The sequence below is a fragment of the Apodemus sylvaticus genome, chromosome 2, assembly GCF_947179515.1.
Source record: "Apodemus sylvaticus chromosome 2, mApoSyl1.1, whole genome shotgun sequence".
NCBI lineage: Eukaryota > Metazoa > Chordata > Mammalia > Rodentia > Muridae > Apodemus > Apodemus sylvaticus.
In genome coordinates, this window is record NC_067473.1 from 177,485,460 (window position 1) to 177,499,076 (window position 13,617).

General features: G+C 37.7%; 1 protein-coding gene across 3 annotated transcripts in view; it reads left to right on the forward strand.

The window, feature by feature from the left end:
* Pik3c2g (phosphatidylinositol-4-phosphate 3-kinase catalytic subunit type 2 gamma) overlaps positions 1–13,617 on the forward strand; it is a 311,639-nt gene that overhangs the window by 66,461 nt on the left and 231,561 nt on the right. For all 3 annotated transcript variants that reach the window (XM_052172749.1, XM_052172750.1, XM_052172751.1), the window contains one exon: positions 3,556–3,751. In XM_052172749.1, the coding sequence (XP_052028709.1) occupies positions 3,556–3,751 (196 nt within the window). The remainder of the gene's footprint in view (positions 1–3,555; positions 3,752–13,617) is intronic.

Here is a 13,617-nt window from a genome sequence, read left to right on the forward strand (position 1 = left end):
CGGCTCTTGTATTTGCGCAGGGAGATCATATTTGGCACAGAAACACTTTGGTTATCTTCCAGGACTACATAACTCACTTGATAACCTTAAATGCAGAGGTGTCTGTGGGAGGCATTTGAAAAGAGCCCACCTTCCACATAGTTAATCTTTCTAGTAAATAAATGCATAAGAAACATATAGTCTCAATTCTAGTTCCAATATTTGGAAAGAGGAGATCAGTAATATTAGAATCACCCTCCATGTGTCATCCTGGAAGTAATACAGGGCAAAGGATGTGGAGAGAACACTCGAATTAGTGCAAAGGGGATTATAGGAAGACTCTGGGATATAGAGGGGATACAGGCCACCTCACAGTACTCTCGGCACAGAGTCTCGTGATCATCTGTGCAAAGCACAAGTACACTGTGCTAATGAAGCTCCACCCCTTCTATCTGAGTGTTGTAATGAGGTTTCTTCCTCCTCTACTCCTCACGGTGTTAGAATATGAGATTCTATAAAAATAAACAGAACTGTGCCCAAAGATTTATACTCCATAACAAATTACAACAGATTTCAATTAATGTATTTGAGTTACTAATACATTAACATTGTAATTCTTTGCTCACGGAAAATACAGGTGTGATAAATATTTTTTCACTGTATTTCTCTACCAAACACAAGCTCTTAATTAACAAAATAGTTTGATGATGTTATTGATGTGCATATATGTGTGTACAGGTATGTGTATACATGCACATGTGCTTAGTTAGAGGCTAGAGGTCACCACCACTTGTCTCTTTTAGTCACATTCTGTAGCTGTCCTGCAGCCATGGAGAATTGGGTATACCCGAAAGGGAGGCTGGAAATGAAAAAGGACAGGCGAGCAATAGAAGGATGAAGCCATGACAAAGATCTCTGATCAAGGCTCAAAATTTAACTTTCAGCCCTGTGTTTATATAGGGAGAGCTCACAGACCCATCCTTTGTTTCAGCTGGATTATGTTGCAAAGCAAGCTCAGCAGACAGTCTGTAGGAAACTGCAGGTGCAGCCAGGTGGAAGACTCCACCTAGGTCGGCAAGGTCAGGCAGAAGAGTAACTGTGGCAAACAATTAAGGTCTTATTTAGCCTGCTCAAGGCTGGCGGAAGGGCACAACATTCCACTTTGTTTCTCTGAGGCATAGGTCTCCTACTACACCTGGAGTTTACCAATTTGGCCTGGCTGGCAGCATAACAAATTTCAGGAAGCCACCTGTTTTTCCTTCCTAGTGATGGGATCACAGATGCAAACCAGTGTATCAGATTTTTTAAATGTTTTCTTTTTATCTGTTGTGTATTATTAGTGTTTGACTGCATGTATTGTTGATATGTATGGTTCCCATAGAGGCCAAAGAGGAAATTGGATCCTCTCTAGCTGTACTTACAGACTACATCCAGTAGCTACACGGGTGCTAGGAACTGAACCCATGTCCTCTAGAAGAACATGTAGTGTTCTTAACCACTGGTGTTCTCCAGGTGCCATGCTTAGGTTTTGGGGTGTGTCCTTGAGATCTGATCTCAGATTTTCAAGCCTTTATAGAAGTTATTTGCTAACTGGCCTATCTGACATCCTCTGATAACCATGCATTTGAAATGTATTCTTCACCCAGAGTCCTGAAAACACAGATTACATCAGGACATTACTAAGCAAACTCTCAGATGTAAATAATAACCCAGAACTGTCTGTCTGAACTAGTAATAAAGAGGAGAATGTACTAAATGTCAAAATAATTAAAGTTCTCAAAAATACAAACTTGAGGTCAAACCGGTAATGTCAGATGTGTACTCACTGTCACACTTCGACAAGATTGGAAGTTATTGACAGAAAGTTCATGTTCCTTACTCCAAAGAACAATTTGAAGAGAGAAAACATGTTTCTAGAAACTTCCAAATCTCTACCACCCATGACTCAGGAAAAGTCCCTGTTGGGTGGCCTTCAGAGTCTGACAAGGCTTGTTTTAGGATTATTATAATGGTGTTTTTTGCTTCTGCTTCATTAATTCCCACTGCTGATTTCTCAGAGAAATTTAATTAGAGCCTTTTCTTTCTGCTCATCTTCCCCCAGGCTGTTTCAAAAAAAGGGAGGGGGGAGTACCATTTAAGAAACAAGACAAATAAGTACAGTTTGTCTATCATAAATGTTGTGTGCATTTATGAATAAGTGAATAATAGCATGTGCTGAGTAATAACAAAGGGTGCCTAATTGTGGGCAGCGTTGCTGGGGGACGGGCTGTGGGAAGAAGCATTGCATCACGTTAAAGCCGGCTCCCATCCTAAGGAGCCCACATCCTCTAATACTGGAGCTCTGCAGAACGCTCACGGAGAATGCTAGCTCTCTGTGCCCTGTCTTCCCAAAACAACTGGAAGCCAAGACACAATTTTTATTTGAGAAGCAACTTTGGAGAAAGCTGCATGTGTGTCCATAAAAGACTGTGCCAGAGACCTGACTCGGGTGTGCTTCAATCCAGTCACAGCAGACAACTCTCTAATGTGCTGATTTGTCCCCTCAACAATTCCTTTGCTCTTACAGAAAAATTGTTAGCTTGTTATGTTTTTCCTTTATCAATGCCCTTGCTTCATTTACTTGGTTCTGACAAAATATCCTAAAAGAAAGAAAGAAACAATCAAAGAAAGAAAGAAAGAAAGAAAGAAAGAAAGAAAGAAAAAAAGAAAGAAAGAAAGAAAGAAAGAAAGAAAGAAAGGAACAAAGAAACAAAGAAACAAAGGAACAAAGAAACAAAGGAACAAAGAAAGAGTAATGTAGAAACAAAGGAGTTTGTTTGGCTTTCGATTCAAAGTCCACCGCCATTATCTAGGGAAAACCAAAGTAAGAATTTAAAATATCTCATTTACAGTCACGAGTAGAAAGGGGGAGGCATGGATCCTCCCTGGCTTGCTGTCATGTATTGCTCTTATCTTATATAGTTCAAGAGATCCAGCCTAGGGATCTGAATCCACCCACTATGGGCTGGGTCTTCCAGCTGCAAGTAATAATCAATACACTCCTTCAAAGACATGCCTCAAGCCAACCCAACATAAAAAGAAAATCCTTGGGTGACTGTAGTTAATGTCGAGTTGACTTTTAAACCTGACTCACAGGGGCAGTCCCTCTATGGCATCACACAATAGGCGATGAGCGCCCAGCAAATGTTTGTGGGAATCATAAACCATTTAGAAAATGTCATCCTTTTCTTGAAGTTAACTCTAAAACATCCATAAATTAGAGGATAACTGACTGCAAATTTTAATTGACCAGCATGCCAGACTAATCATAAAAAGAGCCTCCGATTTGTAACTAATAGGTTAAGTTTTCAAAATCTGTACTGCAGAAGATATGGAAGCATGTAGACAGATGTGTAGCCGCAGTCCTGCCAAGCTGCCTCCGGAGGCCCAGATGGCTAATTGGCTTCAGTTAGTACGGGTCATTTTAATTAAATTTTATTTAAATTTCATTATAAGAGATTTCAAAGCAATAATTGATGGCTTATGAGAAAGATGACCCTTCACAGACATCTCGATCTCTCTCCTTTACTCCCCTAGGCTTCATAGAGAAAGTGACAGCTGAACTATCCAAGTCCATCTATCAGCTAATTGACGTGTACTGCAGTAGCTTTTGTACGGATTTCCAGCCTGTGCACACACCTGGAGGTGTCTCCCATGTCCACACTGGGCTCCACTCCCACCTGAGCTTCATGGTGTGCACCCTGCACAATGTTCCAGAGGCTTGGGCACGCAGGTGAGCAGCAAAGGGCTTCCACAATTCTTGCAGGAGTATAATTAGCATTGTTCTCGCTTGAAGAGGAAAGCATGTCAGACTTATTTTTCATTGTAAGATCACTTAATAAAAGTTAGGTTCCAGGTGAGTATTAATTTTCCTTTCACAATATTAAAATAATGATTCCAGACTGTGACTCATTATAAAATGGACAACCTTCATCCTGTTTAATGGCTTTCCTAAACTTTTATTTTTCATGAGTTGGTTTAAGTGATTAATAATAATTAAGAGGATAGAAGGAAAAAGAAAATTCATGTACAAGCACTAAGAATATTTATGGGAAAAGAAAGCTGAGCTCTCTGGCCAGCATAAAGCTTTAAGTGGCGATACACTTTGTCAGACTGGATCCTTAACAAAGTGAGGATTCCCCATGATTAATTTATTTTCAGCATTCTTCGTTGAATAACCTTTGGTTTTACGCTGACTGTGCTTATGAAGTATTTTTTAGAATAGCATAGGAACATTACATAACAAATTCTTTACAGGTTGCATATAGAAGAGGACATTAATTAATACAAAAGTCAATGAAATCAATTGTTAATGAACACACGGTGCCCACCGCATTTGGCACCTGAAAGCAAAGAAAAGCTAAGACAAATAATAATTGAAATAAATAATTTTGAGATGGTTTATTTTTATTAATTCTTTAAGAATTCCATACATTGTGATCATGCCCACCTATGCATCTACAACTCTTCCCATAATCACCCCTTTCAGGACCCATTATTAATTTTATCGTTTCCTTTTCTATTTTATAAGTCCATCTAATCCAATCTGTGCTGTGCACTTACTGCCTGGTGTCACCATCCACTGATAGGTGGTCAACCTACCTGGGTCCTCACCCTTTAAGACAACCAACTCCCCTTCTCCCAGCAGCTATCAGGACCAACAGTGACTAGACTAGTGGAGGGGCTTCATGCTCGTCCCCCTCTATGAGCTGGGGCTCATGTGCGCATCTCCCCTATTTTATCCAGAAAAGTTTCCTTGCTGTTATCTATGGCCTCTGAATCTTACAGTCTGTCTTACACACACACACACACACACACACACACACACACACACAGAGAGAGAGAGAGAGAGAGAGAGAGAGAGAGAGAGAGAGAGGAGAGTAAAATAAAATGTGTTACACATTTATATAATTAATATAAAATAAAATTTATCTCTACATATAGAATGCTATTTACATACACATAGCTTCAGTAAAATGTAAACAGTTTATGTGATCTGAAGGGAAACCAGAGCACATACATGTGTTTAGAGTCTACCAAATGAAACCATCATGCATTTCCTGTCTTAATTTTATGGTAACATTGAAAAGAATGCTGTGTAATAGCATGATACTCTAGTAAATATTTTCTTATACTTTTTTAGTCATAAATATACATTATTTTTAATTCATGTGGAAATTTTCAATCACTTGATAAATAAAACTAAAGATGTATATATATAATCATATACATTTGTGATATTCGTACATAAATGAATATGTAGCATATGTCCATCTATATATTAATATATCTGTGTATATAAGTGAAAACATACTATAGATTTGATCACAGTGTCCATTTATATGTTTAATCTATTCCATTTTTCTTCATTTTTCTCTACAAATTTAGAGTCTAAATAGTTTCTGCATATTTTGAGATATATAACATTGTTACATTAAGCTAGTTATGTATGTACATATAATCATAGATATAGAATAATGCTTTTCTACAAAAAACTACTGTAACAAAAAAGTAAGAGACTTAATAGGTGAAACAAAATGATACCTTATACTCACTAGAGGAACAAATTTGAAGACTAGAGCTAGAGGCTGTCCCCAGAAAAAGACACAGCATTTTCATAGAATTCAGGGCCAGTCAACCTTCTGCTAAATGCTGACAAACCCCATGTGTGTAAGTTTCCCTGATGTCCTAGGTATTGCCCTTCCCTGTTCAAATTTCTCCTAAATTTAACCATGTAACACAACAGACTAATATCTCACACTATGGGGGTTATATAAACAGTTCTGAATAGAACATATTAAAGATGTCTGTGTCTCAATGATGACATAAATTTATCTGCTTATGAATGCACATACTTTATAATACTTACCTACAAAATTGCACAACATTAATTTTCCTTCTGTTCCTTTATATAATATCTATATGATAATTCAAAACACTTCTTAATGTATAATACATTATCAGTACAAATTTATTGGAAATGTCTACATAAACTTCTCTGAATAAAATTGTAAGTCATACTTGATTTATAAAATAGTTGTATGGATCTGGAGAGCCGAGGTCAGGAATGAGCTGAGCTGAACGTTGAACAAGTCTTGATCATAAAAATAAACTGAAGTAGAAGAGACTCTAGAAGCAGAGCAGACCTTATACTAGGTACTAGATCCGAGGACCCACGGGCCAGAAGCAGGGAAAAGTAGACCAGACTAATTATAGCAGGTAGGAGAACAGTTGACAAAGAACCCAAGCTAGTAATACTAAAAGCAATACAAATCATGTCCTATGTTGGAGTCATATTTAAAAGCCCAATAAAACTATTTTAATAATGTTCTATGAATTCCTTGAGATATAAAACAACATATTGTTATCATATTCACCCCATCCCCCACCCCACCTAACCACAGCTTTGTCTTCTCCCTCCCTCTCATGTCCTGCTTATTTTGGGTCTACTTCTCTCTCTTTTTCTCTTTCTCTCTCTCTCCTTATGTGTGAGTGTGTGTGTGTGTGTGTAATTATTTTTGAGACAAGTTCTCACAATGTAGCCTAGGATAGCTTAGAACTTGTATAGATCTACCAGTGTCTGCTTTCAGGATTAGAGGTGTATGCAGTCACACCCAAGCCTCTCTTTTTTGTTTAAATTCAATGCCTGAAATTTATGTCACCCAAATACTCTTGGATATGAAGACTGTCTGGAGGCCTGATGCACGCACCAGGGGCCACACCCTTAAAGAAAAGTGACTCTTCCTCTTCTCAAAGCTATCAAATGACAATAGTTCTTTAGTTAGGTAGAAAAAAAATATTTTTAATTTCCTCAGTCACTTACAAACTATAGTACAATACATGTTACACTAATTAGAATGCCAGTGTAATTATGTATGAATGTATTATTTGCATAATAATGTATATTGTATAATAATTTATTCTCATTTGAAAATATTTTGACATTTGTAAATGTGAAGGCTCCAAACACATTGGCAAGCTGAAATTTCTTCTCACTGAGGATTTGCTCTTTATGAGGCACACCAGAGGGATTCCTAGAGGATCCTTGTCATGTGACTTTTGCCATCAAAAGGCATGTAAATAGACTCTCTTTCCTGAACTTCACCAAAGTATTATCCCATGTTTCATATAACCATTTCAAGAAACATCAAGACTATGGACACACTAAGAAAATGGATTCTAAGTTTAAAAGTTATTTATAAATTAATAACTATAAATTCACTACATGCTAGCAAAATATTCAGTTGGCCAAAAAAATCAAGATAAATGTCAAATGTTGACAGAAATACTGAAAATTATTATACCAATGTTCTTCTCTCAGGAACTGAGGGATCAGTGACTTAAATGGAGACGAATATAGTATAAAATGCTAATACAAGTAACAAACTTCAAGTAAGAAATACGCTATATGCCACAAGATAAAAATTTGGGAAGGCAAATTATTGGCAAGAATATATAGAACCTTCATTGTAAGTGACTAAAAGCTAAACTAAAGAACAAGTTTAAAGTAAGTTGAGACAATTTTCACAAAATAGCTCCCATACTTTTTTCTGCAGTTTAATTAAATAAAAACCTGTGTGTGTGTGTGTGTGTGTGTCTGTGTGTCTTTGTCCGTGTGTATGTGTGTCTGTCTGTCTGTGTGTGTCTGTGTATGTATATGTGTGTGTGTGTGTGTGTGTCTTTGTCTGTGTGTATGTGTGTCTGTCTGTCTGTGTGTGTCTGTGTATGTATATGTGTATGTGTGTCTGTGTGTGTATGTGTGTGTGTGTGTCTGTGTGTATCTGTGTATGTGTGTGTCTGTGTGTCTGTGTGTCTGTGTGTGTGTCTGTGTGTGTGTGTGTGTGTGTCTGTGTGGTGTGTGTGTGTGTGTGTGTGTGTGTGTGTGTGTGATTTGAGTAGCTTGTAATATTCATGAATCAAGGAAAGAATTTTCCGGCCTAGGGAGAATATGAGGGTTGGGAGGTTTTTGCATTCATCCACTGCTGGGTTTGGAAGAAAAACACAGGAGTGAATTTGGGCCAATTCAAACCCTTGTCTTTCTGATTTACTGCAGAATTATGTTCGACCTTCAAATAAAAACCAACACAAGAGCTCCTCCGGCTAGTGGATAAAGTACAAATGAAAGGAACTCTTCCAAATCCATTTCACAAAGGAAGTAAAACTCTAATACTAAAACTGCAATAGACAGCGGCAAAATAATAATGACTAGGGCAGGAATTAAAGAAATAGAATCTAAAAGAATAACAGAATTATGTGTGCTGGCTCTTTGAAAAGATTAACAATATTGACAAATCCCCAGCAGAACCAAACGAAAAACAATTAATTAATAATTAATTGGAGATGAAAAAGAGCTTTTTTGAGTAAACCTCATTGAAACTCAGAAGATCATTAGGGAATACTTTGGAAACGTACATCCCAAACACTGGAAAGAATTATACAGATTTCTAAATATCTACGACTATCCAAAACTAAAGCTAGAGAATATAAGCAATTTCCACAGACCCAGGACAAGCAATGCTATGGAAGCAATGAGAAGTCTTTTCAGAAATTAAAGTTCTAAAACAGAGATTCACTGATGAATTCAACCACATATTGAAGAAAGACTGAGTACCAACCCTTCCCTAATTGCCACATAAAAGAAACAGGGAAGGGACTCACGGGAAGTCAAGACTACACCGGTATCCATGTGACATAAACACACAATGAAAAATCAAAACTCCAAGTCAAATTTCTCTTTGAACTTAAATGGAAATTTTTTTTCAACAAATCACCAGCAAAGAGAATTCAAGATCACTTTGATAAAACAAGGTCAAAACTTAACAAATTCAGGATAAAGAGACTTATTGGCAGAAATCACCTGACCATCTTAAAATAGGTAGAAAAGTCATTTGAAAAAGTACAATATGTCTTCATGATAAAAGTCCCTGAAGAACCTATGAATAGATTAAAACATACCTCAAATAATAAAGGCTAGCTATGACAAATCTAAAGTAACATTGTAATAAATGGGGAAAACCTGCAATTAGAATAAGGGTGCCTTGTCTTTCCACTCTTATTTAATATACGGTTTAAGTCTTTTTTTTTTTAAATCTGGTGTTCTCTGTGAGTCTTTTTTTTTAATTTGGTATATTCTTTATGTACATTTCAAATGATTTACCCTATTCTGGATCCCCACTCCCCTAAAGTCCCATAAGCCCTCTTCCCTCCCTCTGTTCCCCCATCTACTCCTTCCCACTTCCCTCTTCTGGTATTCCCCTATACTGCTGCACTGAGTCTTTCCAGAACCAGGGGCCACTGCTCCATTCTTCTTGGACATAATTTAATATGTGGATTATGTCTTGGGTATTCAAAGTTTCTAGGCTAATATCCACTATTCAGTGAGTGCATACCATGATTGATCTTTTGAGACTGGGTTACCTCACTTAGGATAATGTTCTCCAGCTCCATCCATTTGTCTAAGAATTTCATGAATTCATTGTTTCTAATGGCTGAATAGTACTCCATTGTGTAAATATACCATATTTTTTGTATCCATTCCTTCGTTGAGGGACACCTGGGTTCTTTCCAGCTTCTGGCTTCTACAAATAGGACTGCTATGAACATAGTGGAGCATGTGTCCTTATTGCCTGCTGGGGAATCCTCTGGGTATATGCCCAGGAGTCGTATAACAGGGTCCTCAGGAAGTGTCATGCCCAAATTTCTGAGAAATCTCCAGACTGATTTCCAAAGTGGTTGCACCATCTTACAACCCCACCAGCAGTGGAGGAGTGTTCCTTTCTCCACATCCTCGCCAACACCTGCTATCTCCTGAGTTTTTTACCTTAGCCATTCTGACTGGTGTGAGGTGAAATCTCAGGGTTGTTTTGATTTGCATTTCCCTAATGATTAATGATGTTGAACATTTCTTAAGGTGCTTCTCAGCCCTCCGAAGTTCTTCATGTGAAAATTCTTTGTTTAGCTCTGTACCCCATTTTTAATGGGGTTATTTGGTTCTCTTGGTTCTACCTTCTTGAGTTCTTTGTATATATTAAATATTAGCCCTCTGTCAGATTTAGGGTTGGTGAAGATCCTTTCCCAATCTGTTGGTTGCCATTTTGTCCTTTTGACAGTGTTCTTTCCCTTACAGAAACTTTGTAGTTTTATGAGGTCCCATTTGTCTATTCTTGATCTTAGAGCATAAGCTATTGGTGTTCTATTCAGGAACTTTTCCCCTGTGCCCATGTCTTAGTGAAAAGAATAAAGCAATGATATAAAACAGGATTAAAAATGGGAAAGGAAAAGGAAAACCTATATTTGCAAATAGCATGTGTCGTGGTTTTATACATAAAATATTCTATCAACTCAATCAGAACACATCTAAAACCTAATAAACATAACATTTTATGTAAACTTATGGGTGAAAATCCAAAAATCAGGACCTTTTATACATATCAGTGATGTATTTGATGAGAAAAATAGGAAAAATATCCTATTCAAAGAAGTTTCAAAAAAGTAGCTAGAAATAAACCCTGATTTATGAAGTGAAACTTTAAAATATATTGTTTGAAAATGAATAAGACACTAGAGAGAAAGAAATTCTGCGCTTCTAGATTGACAGAATGAATACTGTGAAAATTATCAATACCAAAAATAATCTATAGGTTCAATGCAATTCTCTTCAGAATTCTAATGCCATTCTTTGCAGAACTAGAAGGAAATGCCCTAAATTTCACACAATAATACAAGGGAAAGCCCTAACAGTACTAAGCAGAAAGAACAGTACCATCAGTTTCACAAAAGATGACCTCAAACTAGACAACAGGGCCGTAGTGACAAAGACAGCATGTCTCAGGCACAAAGAAACAATGTTGCAGAACAACAAATACACAAACAATTCTACACTGATGTGAACATCTAATTTTTGACCAAAATGTCATATCTATACATCGGAGGGGGGAAAGAAGGAGGAAGAAGAAAAGAAGGAGGATGAGGAGGATGGAAGGAAGGAAGGAGGGAGGGATATTCAACAAATAGAGCTGCCAAATCTAAGTTAGATTAATATAGATCAGTATCTCTCACCTGCATAATGATGTGTGTGCTTGAGTGGGAGCTAGTAGTGGTAGCCCTTTAAAGAACTAGGAAGGTCCATGGGAAGGTCCTGGAAAGAGCTTTCCAGGAAGTGGAGGTGGAGAGCAGTTGAAGCCCTGGACATGAAAGGATGCAGAGGAATGGTGAAAGTGAAAGCACACAAAGGAAGAAGGGCATTGAAGTGAATGAGAGGAGGAGAGGATGCTCTGGGACAGCAAGGCAGGCTAAGATGGCTGCTACTTTGTATTCTAACAGATATAATTGAATGGGGAGGGCATGCCATTTACCTTCAGGAGCACAAATAGAAACATATTTACCATTTGACTTCAATGAGGTATTTCAAAGATCGTTACATAGACAACATGGTTTCATTCCAGGCATTCAAAGTTGATTCAACAAGGGCAAGTAAATAAAGGTAGTAAGGCATGTAAATGGGGTTAGGGACCAAAATCACATGATCATCTAAACTGATGAAGAAAAACCTAACTAAAAAACCTTTAATAAAAACCTAACTATTAATAACCTTTAATTTAAAAAAGCTCCAAGAAAGCTGAGAATTGTCATGCCTTAACATAATAAACACTATATACAGAAAACCTATTGCCAACCTCATCCTAAATGGGAAAAATCTAAAAATATTTTCTCCAAAATCAGAAATGAGGCAAAGATATATACTCTTAGCACTTAAAAGAGTGATGTTTGGGATCATAATCAGAGAAACAATGCAAAAAAAAGAAAAAGAAATTCAACTAGGAAAATGAGTCAAATCATCTGTTTGCATAAAATATGAGCTTATGTTTAAAAGGACAGTAATGGGAGCTTAGATCTGACCATAAGCAGAAAAGAAAAAATAAATAAAGCATGATGTTTTACTACATGCCATTCCTAATCTCATTATGACAGAAATAGCAGGGAAAAGTAATAAGAAACAAATAAAAAAAAAAAACACTTTCTAATTCCTGCAATGACCTAAGCAAATGTGTGAAAGAACTCTCCAGACAAAATCATACACAATGAGGCAGACACTGAAGAGTGCTCTAGAACAGAGAAAGGCTTGCCTAAGTCCATGGTCTAGCCAGGTTAGTTTTGAAGGCAGTTGGCCATAGTTCTAAAAGCTGTCTATAGAGTCAGTGGAATCCACTCCCAAATCTCAAAGGCATTCTTCACAGCAATAAAAAAGAAAATCCCAAAGTGCATATGAGAACAGAAAGGGGAAGTGCACAGTATTCAGTGTCTCCAGTCTTTACCTCAGGGAAATGCTCATCAAAGTCACTGAGATTATATGTCAGAGTTGCCACCAAGAGAAGAAGGGATAGCAACAGCCACAGGAGGGATATGGTGAAATGGCCATCTTTGTGCACTGTGGATGGGAGTGCAGGCTGGCACAGGGGAGCTGGAACTCACTTTGGAAATTCCTCAAAGAAGCACAAGTGTACTACTGTAAACCTCTACCAGTCCCCAAAGAACCTACTGTGTAGATAGACAGACATCCCCGTTGAAGGTGGCTCTACCCATCACAGCCAAGTCATGGAATCAGCTAAACTTCCAACCACATAAACATAGATAAAATATTCTATTTAAACACAGTAGAGTATTACCGTACCATGAATAAAAATGAAATCATTTCCTTTGCAAGGAAAAAGGATGAAGCTGGAGATCAGGTTAAGAAAACCAGTCCAGACTTGGAAGGATAAATATCATATGTTTAGTATCAAACATAGAATCTGGCAGAAAAATTGGGGCATGGGAACATAAAAGGGAGGTAATTATGAAAGAAGATCAAAAGAAAGGAAGGGTGCTGAAGAAAGGTAGTGAGGTACTAAATGTAGCTAAAATAAACCCAGTTTATTATATGTATGCATGAACACAGCACAAAGAAACCATTATTTTGTACAGTGAATGTTAACTTATGGAAGTAATTATTTTTCAAAAAAAAAAGTTTCTATCATGGTTGGTGCCTGTGGTCCAGAAGTTGAGCAGATGGAACTAGAAGAGCACATCAGACTACAGAACAAATTCCAGACTACTCTAAACTATGGAGAGCAATGTCTCAACAAGCATGAGCAAGGAGCACCACAAAGACACAAGAATTGACCTTGTTCTTTGTTCTCAGAGACGCTGACTCTCTTCCCCACCTTCTCCCACAAGCATTTAAATGCATAGAGTACTATCAGTGTTGCGTCTGTGTCTCCTAAGATGCAGTTCACTTCATTCCTCTTGAGGGGGTATCCGGGTGTTAGGAGACACCTTGCTTGCCACATACTCTCTCTCTTTGTCTCTCTGTCTCTCTGTCTCTCTGTCTCTGTCTCTGTCTCTCTCTCTCTCTCTCTCTCTCTCTCTCTCATGCATAAGCATACACTCATACACATGCACACTTATGCACACACACACACACACAAGTGGCAGGTGAGGAAGGGCTGAGTGAACCTTGTGAATTTCCTTGGTTGCTCTGATGTAACTACCTGCTCTTGCCATCTGGGTACAGAACCCATGCAATCCAGGTTTTGGATTTCCCAGAAGGAACAGGTCATT